The sequence below is a fragment of the Hemitrygon akajei genome, chromosome 23 (genome assembly GCF_048418815.1).
Source record: "Hemitrygon akajei chromosome 23, sHemAka1.3, whole genome shotgun sequence".
Taxonomy (NCBI): Eukaryota; Metazoa; Chordata; class Chondrichthyes; order Myliobatiformes; family Dasyatidae; genus Hemitrygon; species Hemitrygon akajei.
In genome coordinates, this window is record NC_133146.1 from 17,200,829 (window position 1) to 17,223,231 (window position 22,403).

Genomic DNA, 22,403 nt, shown 5'->3' on the forward strand with positions numbered 1-22,403 from the left:
TCTCTGCTCCTCGATTTTATATAGAGAGACTTTATAGAACACTATAGAGAACTTTATAGAGACTTTAGAGAACAAAGATTTTCTTTTACTAGGAAAGGGGGAACTAAAAGCTGAAGACATGGTTTTAAGGTGAGAGGGAAAGATTTTAAAGGGACCCAGAGGACAACTCCTCACAGAGGGTGGCAGGTGTGTGGAACGAGTTGCCAGAGGAAATGTTAGAGGCAAGTAATATAAAAAGTTTCAAAAGATACTTGGATAGGACAGGAAGTAGAGGGGTATGGGCCAAGTGGGACTAGCTCCGGTGGGCATATTGCCCAGTATAGACACGTTGGGCTAAAAGACCTGTTGCCCTGCTGTATTAGTCTATGACCAGAGGTGATTGCAGTGTGTATCCAGGATTTAAGACTCTCCAGTCGCTTGGAGCATCGATTTGGGTGGTGAGTTGGTTGTTTCATTGAAACTAAACAGCACTATTGCAATGTGGACTAACTTTGATTTCACTTGCAGCCCAATGCCCGTGGGATGGAACCTGCATTTGGGGATGCTTTTAGAAGCTGCACATGTTACTCCTCGGATCAAACTGTTGCCAGCCCAGACAGCAGCCCAGACTCCGGATTCCTGTACGAGCAGGTACATTGGCAGTGAATGTTTCCGCAGTGAATGTTTCCGCAGTGTAAGGCACGAGGGGCGGTTAGCAGGGGTAGGAGTTGATGTCAACCCAACAACTGTACAGTGGACATGTTCCCATCTGGGTACAGCAAGAGACAAGGGGGCAATTGCCTCAGAATGAGAAGGGCATTTTGCCCAAGTTTCATCTACTTCTTAAAAGAAGCCTCCAATGTCCTGTAAACTCTCTTATTTCACATACAGTGGCACAGCAGCTAATGTAACACCCTACAGTGGAAACGATCAGGGTTCAATTCCCACCACTGTCTTTAAGGAGTTTGTACGTTCTCCCCATGACCTCTGGTGCTCCAGTTTGCTCCTGCATTCCAGAGGTTTATGGGTTAGGATTAGTAAGTTGCGGGCATGCTATGTTGCCGTGGTAACACTTGCAGGCTGCCCCCAGCAGATCCTTGCATTATGCTGGGCATTGACACAGAGGACACATTTCACTGAATGCTTCAAAATACATTTGACAAATGAATCTAATCTTTAAATCTTTAATTCTACTCTGAAAGTCGCTAGTCAGCCCGAGATCCTTTCCGTCAAAATGTTTTAGTGCAGAGGGCCAAGTGGCCTCAGAGAATGGGGCCGTCACGAAGGAGCCTCACCGTTTGGGACACGTCCTCGTCTCAATACTACCATCCAGGAGGAGGTACAGGAGCCTGAGGGCCCACACTCAACGATCCAGAAGCAGCATCTTCCCCTCAGACTTCAGATTTCCATGAGAATTACCTCATTATTCCTTGTTTATTGATTCAGTAGTTTATAGTAATTTTGTGTGTTTTGCTCTGTACAGCTGCCACAGATTAACAACTTCCCAGTCGCAAGACGAGCGATAATAAACCAGTTTCTGGAATGTACCGAGGGATGCAGGCTGCGCACCCCTACCCACTCTTCAACCCTCGTGAGGCCGAGGACCTGTTGCGACCCCCGCTGAGGGTGGGCTTGACGGTCATCGCTAAATTCCCACCACCGGGGATGGGGGAGGGGCGCAATTGACCTGAAACTTGGACTGACAGGAGGGACCACGATGGCTTTGAGGGCATTCGATAGGTCAAAGTACATCTACTACCTTCAGATCCATTTTCTTGCAGGCCTTTACAGGAAAATAAAAAATACAATAGAATTTATGAAAAACCATACCAGAATGACAAACAACGAGTGTGCAAAAGAAGACAGACTGTGTACTTAAAACAATACTGAGAATGTAAGTTGTAAGGAGTCCTTGAAACTCAACCTCTGGGTCATAGTTGTGGTGAGTGAAGTTATCCATACTGGTTCTGAAGCCTGATGGTTGTAGGGTGATAACTGCTCCTGAATCTTGTGGTGTGGGAATTAAGGCCCCTGTGCCTCCCGGTCGATGGTGGTAGTGAGAAGAGAACATGGTGTGGATGGTGGAGGCAGCTTTCGTGTGACACCATTCCCTGTGGATGTGATCGATGGTGGGGAGGGCTTAGCCTGTGATAGGATGCCTGTATCCACCGCTTTCTGTAACGTTTCCAGTCCCTGGGCATTGGTGTTTCCAGATCAGATCGTGATACCACCAGTTAGGATACAGCATTTAGGAAGGAGAAGGGAAATCTGGCCGAGTGGTGCCACGGCTTGCCACTGGATGTCAGCAAGAGCAAGAAGCTAATTACTGAAGAAACCAGAGGCCCATGAGCCATTCCTCACTGGAGGATCAGAGGTGGAGAGGGCCAGCAACTTTAAATTCCTCAGTGTCCTCATTTCAGAGGACCTGTCCCGAGCCCAGCACGCAGTGCCTTTACTTCCTGAGGAGTTTGTGAAGATACAGCATGGCATCTAAAACTCCGACAAATGTCAATAGATATGTGGTGGAAAATGTATTGGGCTGGCTACCTCACAGCCTGGTATGGAAACACCAGCGCTCTTGAACGGAAAGTCCTACAAAAAGCAGTGTTATGTTTAGTAACTTCAAAACGTTTAATTCAAAGGAAACACAAGCAAGCTGGGAATGCAAGACTAACTTAATGTTTTACTTTAAGTGAGGTGTGCATTGTGACACATTGCATTGCGTCATGATGTAAGCCATCCATGCATTGTTACATATAATCACAGTGAACCATGTAAACAAAGAATGCTTAATCTAACAATATATTTACTCCTCCCTGCTTAAATGTTAACTTCAACTCAATATATATCTCAACTATATACACAGTGAACTATTATCATGCAGCCACTGTAGAGACAGCCACAGTACAGTATAGTCATTTTTAAGTTGTCTCATTCAGGCCTAAAGATTTAATTCCTGTGGAGGATTTCTTTCTTGATGTGGGTGAGTGGGGGGAATCGCTCTGTTTGGCAGGTGAGGCTTGCGGCTGCGAAACAATCTTGGGTTCTGAGACCTCCTCTGTGGTTGCTGCAGGAGTTGATTCCAAGACTGCAAGAAATGGTCTTGCAGTCTCCAGAAGGGTGCACGACAGCTCTGGGCACCTTCCTTCTTCCTTTTTCATCTTCTAGGAAGAGCATCTTGATCTTGGGAAGGAGCATGAGTGTTCTCTTATTAATCCTTTTATTGCTCCCTTTATTGTCTGATCTCTTCTCTTGGTTTCCTCAACCACAACATCCTCTGGTGAATCCTCTGTTTTCTTATCTCCATTGACTTCTTCCTTTTTGGCCATCCAGCAGGGCTTTTGGTCTTTGCATCTGCTTTTATAAGCAGCTTTCTTATCTCACACTTGCAGTTCATGCAATAACCTTAATGCACGCAGAGTAGATTCTGGTTCTTTATACTCTCAAAAGCTGAATACTTGCAACTTCCCTGAAGCTCCTTGAACTCTCTTCCAGCTTAAAACCAAGCCACATTTCGCAAGTAACTTCCTGATTAATAGATCAGGAGGTTTCTCAGATATGTTGCTTACAAAAGCTGTTGTAGTCGGACCACTGCTTTAGTAGCTTTCACAATCCCTCTAAGCCAATATGCTTTCCAAACAGAGGCACAGAGATCGGCACCAGTGTATGGTTGCCCTCTGGGCAATAGTTCATGGTGCGCAGCATGGAGACAATTCTGGCATCATCCAGTAACTTTCTTAATTTGCTTTCAGTTGACTCTCTATTGCAGGGGTGTGGTGAGGCGTGTAAATGGTGGATGGACCTCCAATTGAGTGGTGTCTCAGCCACTCACACCCTTGTCTGCTGCCCCTCTTCTTTTTGTCATGTACTTGCCCCTAGTGGTTTGTTGGTTGTTGTATTTCACTGTTACGAACATCATTCCCCACAAGAGTTATCTTTTCTCCACTATAAACTTTTAGTTGGATAGCTTCAGGCTTCAGCTGATTATTTTTGAAATGCTGTTCAAACTCACTTTGTGGAATGACTGAAACAGCTGAGCCAGCGACCAATTCCATCTTAATTAATTTGCCGTTCACTCCTAACTTAAGCCATATTGCTTGTTTATTGTTAGTTTTCATATTATAAATCTCAAGGCTAGCCAGTTCAGTGTCATCCTCATCATTATCTCATTTTTTTTTCCATTAACAGCATGCAGATTTTGAAACGTGCAACTTGGCTTTTTAGCCTTTTCTCTTCCCTGTGCAGTTAATTTAATTTTGTCTGCCCAGCATGCTCTTTGTAAGCATCCTACTTGCTGGTTTGTATTTTCTGCAAGTTTCACCTTTAAATCTGCATTGGTCCAGTGAGTGCGAAAATCTGCCACAAGGGCAACAGGATTTGTTCAGCCAGGTCGGTTTCTGTTTGGACGTTGCAGTTTTATTCATGCTCACTTTCATTCCTGACTGCAATTCAATTTGCATCTCTGGCTGTTGTTTCCATTGATTCTGCAATTTGAACTGTTCTTTTAAATGTAAGTTATGCTTCAGTTAGGAGCCTCTTTTGAATGCTTTCCTGTAGGGTTCCACAAACTAAACTATACTTCAGAGAATAATTAAGCCCATTACTGAACTGACATTGCTCAGACAATCTCTTCAGATTAGCCATTTATGCTGAAATGGACTCCCTTCTTTTTGACTCTGATTATGAAACCTAAAGAATTCTGCAGTCAACAATGGTTTTGGTTCTGAATGTTCCTTCATTACTTTCACAATATCAGCAAAGCTCGTATCAGCTGGTTTGGTTGGAGCAGTTAAACTTTGAAGCAAACTGTGTGCCTTTAGACCCAATGGACTCTGTAAAATTGGTACTTGTTTTTCATTGGCTATTCCATTTGCTTCAAAGTACTGTTCAATTAGCTCAGTTTTTGCATGGTCAGTTAACCATTGAGCAATCAAACACATCTATATTTCTGATGTAGCCAGCCATTTCTATTTTATTTTAATGATTATCAACTGGTACTCACTGTTTATGAATCCATGAATTCTTCCGTTTTCTGTCCTTTTAAAACTTGACTGGTCCTGTGCATGCTGTGCTTTTTTTAAAAAAAAAAAAAAGCTTGTTCCTTGTGGCACTTCAACAGGTCAGTAGCCATCTTAGGCTTGTTTTAAAAATACCTTGTCACCACGTTAAACTTTTTCAAAGGAAAAATAAAAGAAGCCGTGGACACGAGTCTAACTTATGTTTTACTTTTACATACCACAGTGGTAGTGTCATGATGTATGAAATTCATGTATTTTACATACAGCCATCATGAATTATGTAAATAACAGAGAATGCTTGATCCAGACATTCTGAACCTTTATGCCATGGGGCCCCTACTATTAACCAAGGGGTCCCTGGAACCCCAGGTTGGGAACCCCTGGTTTAATCAAACAATATATTCAGGAGCAGTTTTTACCCCTCTACCATCAAGCTCTTGAACAAAAGGGGACAACTTCACTCAACCTCAGTTGCTCCATTGCTGAAATGTTCCCAATGGACACACTTTCAAGGACTCTTCATGTCACGTTCTTTGTTTATTGCTTATTTATTATTTCTTTCATCTTGTATTTGAACAGTTTGTTGTATTTTGCACACTGGTTGAACACCCAAGTTGGTACGGTCTTACATTAATTTCTGTTGTATTATTCTACGATGGGTTATCGTATATGCCTTCAAGCAAATGAATCTCTGGGTTGTATATGGTGAAATAAATGCGCTTTGGTAATAAATTTAAACTCCACATGCATCTATAGAAATTTGTTAAAGTTTTTGGAGACGGGGCAATTCTATGCAAACTCCTAAGAAAGTAGAACTGCTGTTATGCCTTTTCTTGAAATGACAGGTGCTGGTCCCAGGGCAGTTCCTCTCGAACCAAGGAGTTTAAAGCTACTGGCCCTCCCTGCCTCCATTACCCTAACGAGGACTGGCTCGTGGACCTTTGGCTTTTCCCTCCCGCAGGCAGGCGTCAGCTCCCTTGCTGACATTGAGTGAGAGGTGGTTGCTGTGGCACTGCTCGGCCAAGCATTCCACCTCCCTTCAAGATGCGGCCCCATAGGCAGGCAGTCGGAGGCTCTGTGTGAGGTGATGAGTCACTCGTCACCAGACTCCCTGAAGTTTTTCCGCTGTTAACAAGGGCTGAGTCGCAGAACAAGCACAATCCTGACCAAAGGTGATGGTGGCACTGGAGAGGGCGACACTGATCGCTGATCAAACGAAGGCCCACTGTGTGAAGAGGCTGACCCCCCCCCCTCCCCACTTCTACTTGTTGAGGGAAGCTGATGAGGAGACCTACTGGGAGTGAACTATGGAGAGGATACAGGAAGAATATTTCCAACTCCTGGGGAAGAGGGTAAGCAGAGGCTGTCGGGATCAGAAAGTCCGACAGGGAATTCTGCAGGAACTCCTTTCCCCAGAGAGCGGTGAGGACATGGAACTTACTCCCACAGGGAGGGATTGGAGTGGAGTGCGTCAGTTTGAGGAGAAGCTGGGTGCAGAGGAAGGGGAAAAAGGGCCCTGCTGTCTGATTGACATGGGAGAGGCAATGGGAAGTTCTGCACAGCCTTGTTGGGCCGAATGGCCTGTTTTGCATCACGTACTACGGATGAAAGATTGTTAATACGGGATTAAATTTGTTTGTCACGTGCATCGAAACATGGTGAAACGCGTTGGCTGTGAGAGGGAACTGGGCCACCCGAGGAAACCCGCACGTTCAGAGGGAGGGCGTACAAACTCCTTACACCAGCAGGGTTGAACTTCAGTTCTACAGCTGGCGCCACAAAGCGTTGTGCTAACTGCTAGGTTACTGTGCCCACCCCCATACGGCCTGTCGTTAACAACGGGGTCGTTGAGGCTGCCCACCAGGGGCAGAAAGCTGTTGGGAAACGGCCATGTTTGTCCTACCCTATTCTGAGGGGAAGGAGGGGAGGGCACATCGCATCCACGCCAGGACCATTAGTTACTTTCCCCAAGCAGTAAGGCTGATCAACACCTCCACCCACTACCCCACTCCATTAACCCTTCCCATCACCACTGCTGTATCATTTCATGTCAGAATCACCTGGCATCCAGACCCTCCTGTCACAAATAAGTTCATCTTGTGTTTTTCTGTGTTCTTTCTGGTTATTATGTCTTTTTGTGCTGCATTGGATTCAGAGTAACAATAATTTAATTCTCATTTACACTCGTATGTTGATGTATGACAAGAACTAATCTTCGTGAGGGAGTGAAAGGGAAATGTTTAAACAGAACATACTAATCATTGCTTTCTCCGTTGCCGATCTGCAGGGGCGGCAGCTGGCCTACACTAACAGCTCCAGGAATGACCTGCTGAGTCTGAACCTGTACAGGAGCCCGATGAAGGAGAACATCGAGCTGCTGAGCGACCTGGTGGACGACGAGCCCTCCGACAGCAGTAGGTGCGAGCGCTGGGACGTGTCATCACTGGAGGACTTCACCAAGTACACCAAAGCTGACCTGTGGAACAATAAGGAGCTGGACTTGCTGGGCCTGGACAAGAACCCCAGCCCTTACCAGAACGAGGCCAGAGTTGCCCAGACGCCCACGCTGGCCGAACTGAATGCGGATGACTCCCAGCAGGTGGCCGACTCCTGGTGTCTCCTGCGGGCTGCCAGGGAGGGTTCTCCATTCTCTACCAGGCTTGACGTGGCCATTAGAGCCATGGAGGCCCCTAAGAAGTCCAACTCTATGGATTCTTTAATGGATTCTGACTTCCACTCGGATGGGGTGTTTTTCCAGAGGAGGGAAGACCAACTTGGCCTCTTGAAGAGCGTTGTGCCCAGTAACAACACAACAGGGCCCAGAAATGTTGAAGCTCCCCCAAGATCTGGTAACCAACTGCTGGTTGACCAAACAGCCCCAGTGGACCCCGCACCAGACCGGGGAAAGGGAGCCGCTTGTGACAGGCCGGTGCCGAGCTCCTGGAAGCAGCTCAAGTGGCTGGCAGCCATGGAGCCGAGGGGGGCGGAGGCGGAGAAAGCTGGCGCTGATGGCGGAGACGGCCAGGCCTTCCCTGCCTGGCGGCCGAGCGGGGAGGCTGGGCCGGAGGCGAGGGCTGAGCTGAAATACGAGGAGCACAACTACTCGCTGTTTAGCGCGGAGAGTCTGGGATTGCATCCGGGTGAGGACCGACTGGAGCCCGAGGATTGTTCGGACAGCGAGCAGGACGATAGCGAGAATGAAGATGAAGAGGAGGAAGATGATGAAGATAAAGATGACTTCAGTGATTACCTTTCTGAAGCAGGTACAACTGGTTTCAAATCCCCATTAGTGTTGATCTCAGCTGGGGTAAAATTAGCACTAAGCAGTGTGCAGAAGTCATGTGACCATAACACCAAGAAGCAGAATTAAGCCATTCAGCCCATCGAATCTGTTCTACCATTCCATCATGCCTGATTTATTTTCCTTCTCAACCCTATTCCTTCTCCCCATAACCTTTTGATGCCCTGACTAATTGAGACCTCTGATTTAAATATACCCAATAACTTGGCCTCTACCACTGTGTGTGGTAATAAATTCCACAGATTCACCACCCTCTGGCTAAAGAAATTCCTCCTTATCTCTGTTCTAAAGGGCCAACCTTCTATTCTGTGACTGTGCTCTTGTTGTCGACCCGATCACCATTGGAAACATCCTCTCCACACCCACTCCATCCAAGCCTTTCAATATTCGATGGGTTTCAATGAGATCCCACCTCATTCTTCTGAATTCCAGTGAGTACAAGCCCAGAGCCATCAAACGTTCCTCACACATTAACACTTTCATTCCCAGGATCATTCTCGTAAACCTCCTCTAGATAGTCTCCAATGCCAGTATATCCTTCCTTGGATATGGGTTCCAAAACTGCTTACAGTACTCCAAGTGCAGTCTGACCAATGCCTTATGAAACCTCATCAAGACATAGAAATATAGAAAACCTACAGAATAATACAGGCCCTTCAGCTCACAAAGCTGTGTCGAACATGTCCTTACCTTAGAAATTACCTAGGGTTACCCATAGCCCTCTATTTTTCTGAGCTCCATGTACCTGTCCAAGAGTCTCTTTCTTTTAAGACCCTATCGTATCCGCCTCCACCACTGTCACCGGCAGCCCATTCCACACACTCACTACTCTGTGTTAATAAAAAAAACTCACCCCTGACATCTCCTCTGTATATACTTCCATGCACCTTAAAACTGTGGCCTCTCGTGTTAGCCATTTCAGCCCTGGGGAAAAAACTCTGACTATCCACACAATCAATGCCTCTCATCATCTTATACACCTCTATCAGGTCACCTCTCATCCTCCGTCGCTCCAAGGAGAAAAGGCCGAGTTCACTCAACCTATTCTCATAAGGCATGTTCCCCAATCCAGGCAACATCCTTGTAAATCTCCTCTGCATTCTTTCTATGGTTTCCACATCCTTCCTGTAGTGAGGCGACCAGAACTGAGCACAGTACTCCAAGTGGGGTCTGACTAGGGTCCTATTTAGCTGCAACATTTCCTCTCGGCTCTTAAACTCAATCCCACGGTTGCCTTCTTAACCACAGAGTCAACCTGCGCAGCAGCTTTGAGTGTCCTATGGACTTGGACACAAGATCCCTCTGATACTCCACACTGCCAAGAGTCTTGCCATTAATACTGTATTCTGCCATCATATTTGACCTACCAAAATGAACTGCCTCACACTTATCTGGGCTGAATTCCATCTGCCACTTCTCAGCCCAGTTCTGCATCCTATCAATGTCCCGTTGTAACCTCTGACAGCCCCTCCACACTATCCACAACACCTCCAACCTTTGTGTCATCATTGTTTTTACGTTCTAGTCATCTCGACATGATGGGGGGGTGTTTAGGAAAGGTATCGTGTGGGAAGAAGAAATGGAAACGTTGGTGAGCATTCATCCAAGGGAGTTCAGATCTCGCTAAGATAGCTGAGAAGCTTGAAGTAACCAAATAATATCTGGTAAAAGATGGGTGGCAGGACAGCAGTGTTGAGGAAGCAGAGAGTCTGCAGTTGGGCAGCTGGAACACAGTGTGGGGTGTGATTGCTCAAGTACTTTAGTAGAAGGACTAAAGGCTCTGACTATTATCTCAATGGAAAGAAAATTCAGAAATATGAGATGCAAAAGAACTTGGGAGTCCCCTAAAGGTTAACTTGCAGGTTGCAGAGGTGGTAAGCAGGACAAATGCAATGTTCACATCCACTTTGAGAGGACTAGAATATAAAAAACAGGAACACCATGCTGAGGTTTTGTAACACGTTGGTCAGATCACTGTACAGTATCTCTAAATAAAATAATGCCATAGAATGGGCCCTTCGGCCCACGATGTTGTGCTGACCTCCATCCTACTCTAAGATCAATCTAGCCCTTCCCTCCATGTTTCTATCGTCCATGGGCCTATCTAAGAGCGTCTCTGTATCTGCCTCTACCACCACACTGGGCACACCATTCCATGCACCCATGTAGTTTAAAAACAACTACCTCGGACATCTCCCCTAAACATTCCTCCCCTTGTCTTGAAGTATTGGAACTGCTCCCCGGGGGCAGGCAGCAGTTGTGGAGAGAGTCCACATCAGGCTGATGAGCTGCCGTCAAAATAATCTGGTTCTAAGATCACATCTCCAACTCCAGCCGTGGACCGATTGGATTCGCCCTGGTGGCCTGCATCTTGAGTATTGATCTTAGCAAGTCAATTCGAGTTCAGTGCCAAATGCACAAGCTTGATATAAGAACACACTTGCGGCAGCAGTAACACAAATGCCTAGCGTTAGGGACGCAACGTTCATAGGAAAAACATAAATTAAACATAGATTATACTAGAATAAATGCCAAGAATTTGGGTGTATAAAATTATGAGGAGGTATAAATAGAGTAAATGTAAGCAGGCTTTTTCCACTGAGGTTGGGTGAGTCTCAAACTGGAGGTCATGGATTGGGGTGAAGGTGAAATAGTTGAGGGGGCATTTCACACAGAGCTGTCAGTGGAATTGGTGAAGGTGGGTTTAATTTCAACATTGAGGAGTTTGGATTGGTCATTGAGAGTAATGTGGAGGGCTGTAGTCCAGCTACAGATCAACTGGCCTAAGCAGAGTACCGATTCAGAATGGACTGGATGGGCCAAAGAGCCTCTTTCTGCGCTGCATTGCTCCATAACAAAAGTACAGTCCATTGCAGTGCAACGTAGTCAAGGTCATGATGTAGTGCTGGTTGGTCCAAAAGCCAAATGTTGAAAGGAAGTAGTTGTTCCTAAACTCAATGATGTGGGCCTCTGACCGCCTGTCTTGTTTGCCAGAGAGTAGATGGTTTGGTTCCTGATCTGCTGGTTATTTTAGTACGATCTAGTTCTCCCCCCACCCCCGCAGTAATAAAGTAGCAGATATAAAGGTGGAAATGTCAAAGAGGAAGAGGAATAAAACTGGTTTCTCTCGGAGCGAACTCTGCAGTGAATTAGTCCATTTAAGGATAAGTCACCCTTTGTGCATTCATTAATCTTTCTCAGGAAACGAACAAGATGTCTCTGCTGACGTTGCCTCGGAAACGGGCGTTAGGAGACTGAAGCGGCGTTATTTCTGGGAGTACAGCGACAGCCACACCACGCCCAGCAAGCAAGAGCATATCCTGCAGCCCTCGGAATGGGACCCCTCCACGTTGCCCAGTAACATTTACCAAAAGGAGAATGGCGTCGGACAAGGTAAACACGAGATATCACTTACATCATCAGTGATATAATGATGTAAGAAAATTCCTCAAAATTGTGAAGCCAATTTTGAGGAATTTTCTTACATCATTATATCACTGTGAAACCCAGTGTACATTCCAGCCTCTCTTTGAGATGTTAGTATCAGGTAAATATCTTCTGGGATGTAATGAATGCTTTTCTCCTGAAAGCTTTCAATTAATAATGGCAAAAAAGAATCAAAACCAATTCAAATTTTGAAACCCTATTTGTTCCAGGATCAATAATGTTATTTATAAAGTCTTGCCTGAAGTGATTAAATAAGCATATGAAAATAGAGGTATTTTAAAATCCTTTTATTCTACCAAACCTAATTTTATGAGAAAATGGTATGTCTCCTCAGCTGCTTGTAAAAGCACTCAGAAGGTGACTTGGAGTCAGATTTTATAATATTTGTAATTTGCGGTTATCCGGTCATACAGACCCCACAGAAACAGGCCATTCAGCCCATCACATCTATGCTGACATTTTTGCCCATTTACACAGGTCCCTCTCTGAGGCCATCTCCTCCTGCTCCTTGACTAGTGTTGGTCCAGACATCTCTTTCTTGTCACTGTATATTATTCTGCCTCTGGCAACGAGTTCCACATATCAAACACTTCCTGGGTTTATTTTTTTTTTAAAAAGCTTCCCCTCGTGTTTTTGACGCTCCTACATAGCGAAGCGTTTCTGACCCTACCCTATCTGTGCTTCTCATCATCTTTTATACCTCCATCTCCAGTCAGCCTTCTCTCCAGGGAAAACAAACCCAGCCTATTGAACCTCTCCCCGCCACCAAAATCCTTCGTTCCGGGCAGCATCCCGGTGAATCTCCTCTGCACCCTGTCCGGCTCAGCCACATCCGTCCTGTAGCGTGGGACCAAAACTTTAGACAACCCTCCAGCTGTGGCCTCGAACTGCCGCCTGTAACATCCCCAGCTCCTGAACTCAGTTGCCCTGACCATGAAGGCCTTTATTCCTCAGGGCTCTCTTAATCTCTCAGTTTTTAGTGTTTTTAATTTTTCCCCCCAGTTGAAATGGCTAACTTTGTCAGGTGTGCATGAAACATACAGTGAAATGCACAATTTGTGTGATGACCAGCACAATTCGAGGGCGTGCTGAGGTAGACACGCTTCAGCGCTAACATAGCACACCCATATACTTTTACAATGTGGGAGGAAATCAGGGCACCCAGAGGAAACCTGCACGATCACGGGGAGAATGTACGAAGTCCATACAGAGAGCAATGGGCGTTGAACCCCAGTCTCTAGTGCTGTGCAGCATAATGCTAACTGCTACATCACTGTATTGGCCTTTTTCTCGGCGTACCTCCGCTTGTCAGACACCTGCCCCCTCGCACTGAGCACCTGCACCCCCCCTCGTGTCCTGTTTCCCTTGTGTTATCCCGTTCTGAATTCCGGGGGGGGGGGGGGGGGGGAGGGGGAGGTGACTCGGGATTCTCGCGAACCGCTCTCCCTTCTCGTTCGCCGCGCCCACCTGGCCTCTCTTTGTCCTCGATCTCCAGGGCGGAGACTGGCGAAAAAGTCGCGCCGCACCGATGTCGACGACCTAACTCCCAACCCGCGCAAGCTGCTCCTCATCGGAGACGAACTGAAGAAGCTGAAAAAGGTAATTGATGATCTCCGGCCAGTGAGTGAACTGCCGATGAACGCCAGGCCGCGATCCAGAAAGGAGAAAAATAAACTGGCCTCTAGGTAAATAACCACGGCCCGTTAATCAGCTCAGCACTGTCGGTAGATTGTCGTTCGGCAGACACGCGCTTCACCTTCCCTGTCTTCTCTGGCACTTTCTTTCTGTAATTCTCATCCCTCTGATATAGCTCTTGTGGAAAACAGCAAGTGTAACCTATTGAACATCAAAAGGCCTAGAACAGATATGAGGAGGTACTTTAGCCAGGGAGGAGGAAAATCTGTGGAATCCGTTGCCACAGATGGTTGTGGAGGCCAAGTCATTGGGTGTACTTAAAGTAGAGGTTGACAGGTCCTTGATTAGTAAGGGCTTTAAAGGTTATGGGGAGAAGGCAGGAGAATGGAATTGAAAGGGAGAATGAATTGGCCTTGATGGAATGGTGGAGCAGACCTGATGGGCTGAATGGCCTATTTCTGCTCCTATTTCTTATGGTCGTATTTAACCTGAGAGAGGATTTTCATTGAGTGTCAGTGATGTTTGGAGTCATCTGACAGAATGTCGTTCAGTGGTTCTACTGACTGCATGCCATGTGCATCAGACTGAATTCAACCACAGAATTTTAGTAGCTATCCTGTGTTTCTGGTGAGCCTGCTCTGCTATGGTTGGGAGAAGCTGCTATAGTTTCTCATCCCACCCCACCCTCAGGATTTTTATTTATTTTTTTTGACTCGGGTGCTGGTTAGTTGTTGGGCAAGGATGCGCTAGTGGCAGCCCGCAAATGTTGCCACACTTCCGGCGCCAACACCGCGTGCCCGCAACGACTAACCCTAACCTGTACATCTTTGGAAGGAGGAAGGAATCAGGGGAACCCGGGGAGACCCATGCAGTGACAGGGAGAAAGTATAAACTTCTCACAGATGGCAACGGGGATTGATCGCTGGCGCTGTGAAGCGTCACGCTGACCATTATGCTATTGTTCCACCGATCCTCTGTAACAGATGTAACTCCTGCCCTTGTCCCTGAGCCAAAAGGGACGTTGATTTGGCACAAGTCCTGTATTAGACTGAGGTGTAAACCTCAACTTGGCGGCTCGTAGCCGCCACTCAAAGATGGACGACTCGAGTCCCAGCCACTCTGGGGTTTTTGAGCAGAGAGATCCAGGAGACCACTCCAGGGCAGTTGTTGGGGCTGCTGTTCCAATTCGTTGCCCTTTCTCCTTCCTTGGGCAGCTGCAGAAGGTCCTTGGGCTTTTTTGCTAAAGATCACAGGTGTTAGCAACAACAATCTTCTCATGTCTCTGGTGTCTCTCACCATCAAAGTTTGAAGTAAATTAATTATCAAAGTATGTATGTGTCGCCATATACTACCTCAAAAATAATTTCTTTGAAGGTAATTACAGGAAAAGTAAAGAATGTGATAGAATTTATTTTAAAAAACTATACATTAGCAAAGACTGACAAATAACCAATAGACAGATACGTTATTGATCCCAAAGGAAATTACAGTGTCACAGTAGCATTACAAGTGCACAGATATACAAATCTTAGAAGAGAAGTAAGAAACAATTTAAAAAAAATAAGTTACCACAATAAGTTACCTCAAGTTACCTCAAACAGTCTAACAGGAGGGGGTCATCACTTCCCTGGCTATAGGTTGTCTCATTATAGAGCCTGATGGCCAAGGGTAAGAATGACCTCATATAGCACTCTGTGGAGCAGCACTATTGTCTTGGTCTATTACTAAAAGTGCTCCTCTGTTCAGCCAAGGTGGCATGCAGAGGATGATAAACATTGTCCAGAATTGCCAGGATTTTCCGTAGGGTCCTTTGCTCTCCCATAGCCTCCACTGGGTCCAGTTTGACTCTTATAACAGAGCCAGCCTTTCTAATCAGTTTATTGAGCCTGTTGGCATCACCCGTGTTGATGCCATTGCCCCAGCAAACCACCGCATAGAAGACTGTACTGGTGACAACAGACTGGTAGAACATGTGAAGGAGAGAATATGCAAAAAGACAAACTGAGCAAATAAAATAAACAATACTGAGAACGTGATTGGTAAAGAGCACGTGAAAGTGAGTCTCTGGATTGCTGAATCAGTTCAGAGTTGAGGTAAGTGAGGTTATCCCCGTTGATTCGGAAAACAATGGTTGAAGGGTCATGTCTGTTCTCAACCTGATGACGTGGGCCATGCGCTCCTGTACTTCCTGCCCCATGGTACGAGCAAGAGACAGGTTTAAAGTTTCAGATTAATTGATCTGGGATTATTTTGTATGTTCTTGATCTTTTCCCAGAGTCCTACAGCATACAACAGGCCCTTTGGCCCCAATCCTCCATGCTGACCAAGATGACTGGTCCCATTTACCCGCGTCCGACCCACATCGCTCTGAACATTTCCGATCCGTGCACCTGGTCTAATTATAGCTGATACAATTTCTCGTGCAGATATTAAATTGTGTATTAAAGCGGATTAGGATTCATTCATTTATCACATGAACGTGAAAACATCCGGTGAAATCTGTTGTTTGTGTTAACGACCAGCACAAGTTAAAGATGTGCTGGGGGCAGCCTGCAAGTGTCACCACACTTAGCTTCACCAACACGGCATGCCCACGGTATTCAGCAGAACAAAATAACCATTTCATAGCAACACACACAAAATGCTGGAGGAACTCAGCAGTCCAGGCAGCATCAATGGAAAAGAGTACAGTCGACGTTTCGGGCTGAGACCTTTCAGCATTGGATTAATTTTGGGGACATAATCTACTGCAGAATCTGGAATTCTGGCAATAATTAGCTCTAATTACATCACACGTTGTCACAATCCATCACTTTTAGAATCTGGTTTAACATCACCGGCCTGCGTCGTGAAACTCGTTAACTTTGCGGAAGCAGTACACTGCGATATATGATAGTAGAGAGAAAAGGCGAATTACAGTAAACATATTTACGTGTGCGTGCGCAAGCACCAAGCACGCTCACACCCCCCACCCTTCCGCACACTTTGACTAATTTAGCAACCCTCTGCAACTTGCTTGATCTTGAGCAATAGCTGCCCCTTCCCCCTCATTCTAGATGGTGATGCAGCCAGTCAAAATGCCCACAGCAGTCCATCTGTAGAAATGTAAGTGTGCTTTAGGTGGCAAACCAAATCTCCTCAGAGTCCCAATGAAATACAGCCGCTGACTTCCCTGCTTTATAGCTGCATCGATATGTTGGGACCAGGTTAGGTCCTCGGGTAGATTAACATCCAGGAACTTGAAATTGGTCACTCCCTCCACTTCTGATCCCTCTGAGGACTGGTGTGTGTTCCCCTCGCCTTACCCTTTCTGAAGTCCACAGTCAATTCTTTGGTCTTACTGACGTTGGGTGCAAAGTTGCTGCTGTGACACCACTCCACCAGCTGGTGCATCAGGCTCTTGTACGACCTCTCGTCACCATTTGAGATTCTGCCAACAATGGTTGCACCATCAGTAAAGTTATCGATGGTATTTGAGCTGTGCCTAGCCACACAGTCAAGGGTGTAGAGAGAGTAGAGCAGTGGGCTAAGCACATATCCCTGTGGTGCACCAGTGTTGATTGTCTACAAAGTGAAGGGTGCGCATTGAATATTTGATTCTTTGGAATTGATTTAAATTTGTGACTCGTAGAACATTGTGTGTGTGTGTGAATATACAAAAACTACAAATTTTTGAAATATTTCAGCCCCCTCACCAGGCTCAAATTGGCTGATTGTCGGCTCCCACTGACAGTCACGGGACTCAGCGGTACGAAGGCCGCCTTTCATAAACAGTAGGGTCTCGGTTGTGCAAATACTGCCCATACACGATTGTCGGTCAGCGAGAAATAACAAATTGTACACTGCAAAAAACTTATAAAGAAAGTGTACTCACAAACTTCAGCTTTATCGAACAGTTAGTGGGGGGAAAAAGAAAAGGAGAAAATAAAGGACCCCATTACAGTTAAACCAGTCCAAACCTGCGGGCGAGGTAGGAGCTCACGTTGAGGTTGTCTGTTTACTCACCCGCTGGACCCAAGTTCTGCATGAAAGCACACACCACATTCCGATCTTTGCTCAAAGTCCATCTTGAAGTAATGGGCTCTCTCTCGGGGGGTATTGACCCTTCCTCCTTGGAGCCATTCATCTGCACAAAGCACCTTGTGAAACAGGGGACGCTCCTTCCCACAGCGTCCGCAGCCATCTTCCCTGCTTTGTCCTCTCCGCAACTCCCGCCAGAAATAAACCGCAAGCCACACTGTCCGTTTCAAATCTCTCTCCGCCCCACTCCCTCGAACTGTCTCCCGATTCCGCCATCCTGATTGGCTGACACCGCGTGGCTAAGTTGAACATCACAGCTCCTTCTCTTTCAGCCAAAACCCAATCATTCTAAAAACAGGACGGACCGCTCTTACAGAACTGCTAATATGAAATGCCTGTAGCACAGCAGTATGCCCAACCTTAACCAGAGCATTACACGGTCAAAGAACGCTACCAGCACAGAAGTAGGTCCTTTGGCCCGTCTAGTTTGTGCCGAACTATTAATTTACCTTGGGCCGTAGTCCTCCATACCTCTCCCATTAATGTACCTATCCAAATCCCTCTTAGATGTTGGAATTGAACCCACGTCCACCGCTTCCTCCGGCAGCTCGTTCCACACACCGGCCGTGCTCCAAGTGAAATTCCCACTCGTCTTCCCCTTAGGCATTTCAGCTTGCGTCCTTGACCTGTGACCTCTAGTCGTCTCATCTGACCTCAGTGGAAAAAGCTTGCTTGCGTTTACCCTAAATGCCCCCCCGCCATGAGTTCACTTACAGGACTGTATGCACATTAACCATTGCACTGGATGAATTTGTTAATTGACTGACTAAAAGTCGACTGCTCGTTCCTCTCCTATATACTGCCTGACCTGCGTTCCTCCAGTGTTGTGTGTGTGTGTGTGTGTGTGTGTGTGTGTGTATTGTTAATTGCTTGCCTGCCTCAGTAGCCTTTCGCAGAGAGCTGAGGATGTGTCGTTGGTGTTCCACTGTTGACCCTCCATTTTCTCCTCGACCCTCTAGGGCCTGCAGGTTAAAGAAGAAAGCCCAGCACGAGGCAAATAAAATCAAGCTCTGGGGTCTCAATACGGAGCACGGTGAGTGTCTACCCGGGGCTACCGGCCAGAGACCGCGCGAAAGGTTCACCCCGAGTCCCAGCGTTGGCTATAAACTCATGAAAAATTGAAAGTGGGAGCTAGCCTTTCGGCCCCTCAAGCCTACTATCCCATTCAGTAGGATCAGAGTTGACCTCATCAGGACCTCGGTCTACTTCCGACCCTCTGTGGCAGATGGTGTGTGACAATCCTTAGACCAAGATTAGTCCTATCCTAGCGCTGCAGAGTACAATAGCATGGAAGCAAGCTGTTTATTTTCCAAATGGAGTGGCGGGAGGGGGGGGGGGGTGGGTGGATTCAGAAATCACAGGTGCAAAGGAGGGGAGTCCACGTGCCAGGTGTCCCTTTAGAACAGAGAAGAGAGGATTTTCTTAGAGGGTGGTGAATATGCGGAATTCATCGCCACGTACGGCTGTCATTGGGTATATTTAAAGTGGAGGTTAATAGGTTCATGATTAGTCAGGGTGTCAAAGGTTACAGGGAGAAGGCAGGAGAATGGGGTTGAGAGGGGTAATAAATCAGCTATGGTGGAATGGTGGGTTGACTGGCCTAATTGTGCTCTTACGTTTTATGGTTTTCAAAAGCAAGGATACAGTGCTGAGGATTCATCCACAGGATGGATTTATCCCCCTCTCCTGGTCTGCTCTGGAATATTGTTGGCTGACTTCCTGCTTTCCCTCACGCAGATAACTTGCTGCGGGTCATCGTGGCGATCAAGCGGCAGATCGTGCAGAGGGTGGAGAACAGTGACGGGTCAGAGGGGGGGAGCATGACTGAGAAACTGCAGACGCTGCTGAGAGACACCATCGGTAAGAGCGGCGCTGCACTCTGCTCGCAGACGGCGGGGGGTCAAACTGGGAAAGCCAGGCACTGCAGATAACTGCAGATAACTCAGCCGGCCAGGAGGCATCTGCGGAGACAGAAATACAGAACGGTGCGGCTCAGGAGTAGACCTTTCGGCCCACCAGTCTGTGCTGCCCCTCATGACAAAGTGCTACAGCGCAGAAACAGGCCTTTCAGCCCATGCTGGATCATTACTCTGCCTAGTCCCTTCGACCCCTCCCCCCACCTGGACCATAGCCCTCCGTACCCCTCGCATCCTTGTACCTACCCAAGCTTAACGCTGCAGTCAAATCTGATTCACCACCTCCACTGGCAGCTCGTTCCACATTCATACCAAGTTCCCCCTCAGAATCCCCTTAAGCATCTCACCTTTCTCCTTCAGCCCCATGGCCTCTAGCTCTGGTCTCACTGAACCTCAGTGGGAAACGCCTGCTTGCGTTTAGCCTGTCTATACCCCTGTGTGCCATTCGACCTAATCCCGTCTGCACGTGGTCTACATCTCGCCATTTCTCTCCTGTCTGAATGCCTCAACCCTGTTGCCCTATCTGTCTCCCGGCACCATATTCCAGGCGTCTAAAACTCCTAGTGTTTAAAAGCTTGTAAATCTCCTTTTAACCTTTCCCTCTATAGTCTTCAACCTGCGGCCTCTAATATTAGACATTTCCCTCTCACTTTCCAACTCTTTCCCCCTCTCATCTTAAACCTGTAGCCTCTAATATTAGAGATTTCCACCCCAGGGGAAAGATTCTGACTGCACTCTCTTTTTCCCTCTCATCATGACATGGGTGACGCGGTGGCACGGCGGCCAGTGTAACGCTATCACAGTATCAGTGACCAGGGTTCAATTCCCACCACTGCCTGTAAGGAGTTTGCACATTCCAAAGACGGATGTGTTCATTGGATGGGGTTGGGGACTCACTGAATCAGAGGGGCCTGATGCCGTGCCATATTTCCATCAGCCTCCACTGCAGAGAAGACGATCCAAGGGGGCGAGGGGTGTCGGGAAAGAAAATTTGGGGGGAACTGAATATTGGAAACAGCTAATTAGCAAGGTCACGTTGCCCTTTTACACATCCCCACTGGGCAATTACACCAATGTAACACTGATCCTGTCTATTCTGCCCCTTCCCCTCACAAACAGCCCCTTCGGGATGTGGGAGAATACTGGAGCACCTTAGGGCCTCGGGGGAGGACGTGCAAACTCCACACAGACAGCGCTGGAGTCCGGGGTGGTGTGGGGCACCGGCACAGTGATCAGATTCTAATCGAATGGGGCCGCTCCTTCCCTCCCCCCTCCCCCCACGTTCAGTGGGAGCCTCTTTCCGCCGCCCGGCTGGGGGGCGGCCGATGCGCCAGGAGTCACTAAGCCCGTTGCTTTGCGTTCCAGGGCGGTCGGTGGCGGGGCAGACGTCCGAGTTCGTGAACGAGGTGCTGGAGAAGGCGTCGGCGGGAGAACGCGGCAGCAGTCTGAGCTGACCGGTTGCCCTCTGCCCGGAATCTGTGCTGTGACAGCGTGGTCTCGTTAAACAGCAACAAGGCAGGGACTTGGTTGCTGGAGAAGACGTCCTCCCTCCCCTCAGCCTCCATCTACTTGCTGCCAGCCTTTATTTCCCCTTTTGTAGGAGGGTGTGCTTGTCACGCTAGCCTCCCTCCTGATAACCTTGCTTCTCCACACCCTCCCCCCCCCCCCCAGCCCTCTCTTTTAGCCCCTCCCCGGCCGAGTTAGCAAGGAGCCAGAAGGAAGTGAGATCCCCCTCAGGATGGTTTTGAGGTAGAAGTGACGTTCGGAACGAGGAGGAGAACTGGAAGCCGGTGGCCTCGTGTGGACAGTCCCAGCAGCTGCTTCCATGGATTCTCTCGACACGACGTGGTGACGGGGCCTGTGTGCGCGCAGCAGGTGCTGCGGAGTGCCCCTTGTTTCTGAAATACCCCAGCTGCAGATGCGAAGCCCTCCAGAATGCGTCAGCTTCCCTCCGGACTCGCTCCCCAGCTCCTTCTCCTGTGACTTGCTTCCTGTTGCTTTTGCTATGAGAATCTCCGAGACAAAACCCCCTCCCAAGACGTTGGATGTGCCGATCGTTTCTGGAGCAGTCGTTCTGCAAGGGAGTTGTGCCAGGGCCAGGGATGGGTTGTGACGGTGAGGCACTCCCCGCCCCCCCCGTCCCTCTGTCCAGTTTCTGAGGCTTCCAAGCCTGCAAGTGTCCGACAATCGGGATTTATTCAGCGAGTACTGTGAACTGCAAAAATGCTGCAAAGCCCATTGTGGTTCCTCTATCTGACATGCGAGCACTTTAAATTTTATAGAAGTTCACTGTTACAGGTGTTAGGTGACTGACTTTGTGTGTGTGTGTGTGTGTGTGTGTGGGTGGGTGGGGTGTTCAGCAACTGACAATGAATGTACAAGCTGGGAGGTGGGCTGTCGGTGTTCCCAGGCGGAACGGTGTGGGCCGGCTGTGTGTCGTCCACCCAGCTGGCACGTGCCTGATTCTCCTCTCCGGTGTGCTTTACTTGAAGACAGCGGGAAACTGACCAAAGGGTGTGAGAGTGACCGAGAGCTATTTGTCCAAAACTCCATGGGCGGTTTGAGTTGTCTGTCCCCTTTTGCCCCAAGATGTCGGTGTCAAGCAGCTGGGGAAGTTCCTGGTGGGCCCCGAGTTCCTGATTCCATGACTCAGCCTCTATTGAGGGGAGTGTCCCCACCCTTTGTGTTTGAGGGGTGGGTGGGGGGGAATGAGGCAGGAAAGGTTACCTACTGTTCCTGAGGCATTGCCTAGTGTGGGGTGTGGGGGGGGGGAAGGGGGAAGGGGCGGACGTGGACAGAGGAGCCTCTGGTGCTGCCAAGGTGCAGTCACATCCCCGAGGCCTGGGAAAGGAAGCCATTTCATCAGGTGGGGGCGCTTTACCAGACTTCGGGAACCAACTGTGGAAATGGGATGGGGAAGGCAAGAATTTACTGTTGAAAGCCGGCACGCTGTGGTTACCTCAGGGTTACTTAAAGCTCAGTGGTGATTGGGGGGGGGGGGGTGGTGTGGGAGGTTCAGTCCGATGT

The 22,403-nt window shown here is 47.9% G+C and overlaps 1 protein-coding gene across 6 annotated transcripts in view; it reads left to right on the plus strand.

The window, feature by feature from the left end:
* LOC140715200 (CREB3 regulatory factor-like) overlaps positions 1–22,059 on the plus strand; it is a 95,117-nt gene extending 73,058 nt beyond the window's left edge. For 5 of the 6 annotated variants that reach the window (XM_073027047.1, XM_073027046.1, XM_073027048.1 and 2 more), the window contains 7 exons: positions 508–630; positions 7,285–8,260; positions 11,500–11,691; positions 13,241–13,430; positions 18,420–18,493; positions 19,198–19,320; positions 20,742–22,059. In XM_073027047.1, the coding sequence (XP_072883148.1) occupies positions 508–630; positions 7,285–8,260; positions 11,500–11,691; positions 13,241–13,430; positions 18,420–18,493; positions 19,198–19,320; positions 20,742–20,830 (1,767 nt within the window). In that variant the 3' untranslated portion in view covers positions 20,831–22,059. Of the gene's footprint in view, positions 1–507; positions 631–7,284; positions 8,261–11,499; positions 11,692–13,240; positions 13,431–18,419; positions 18,494–19,197; positions 19,321–20,741 lie in introns of those variants that run through there. The other variant, XM_073027051.1, reaches the window with a different exon arrangement.
* The last annotated feature ends 344 nt before the right edge of the window (positions 22,060–22,403 follow it).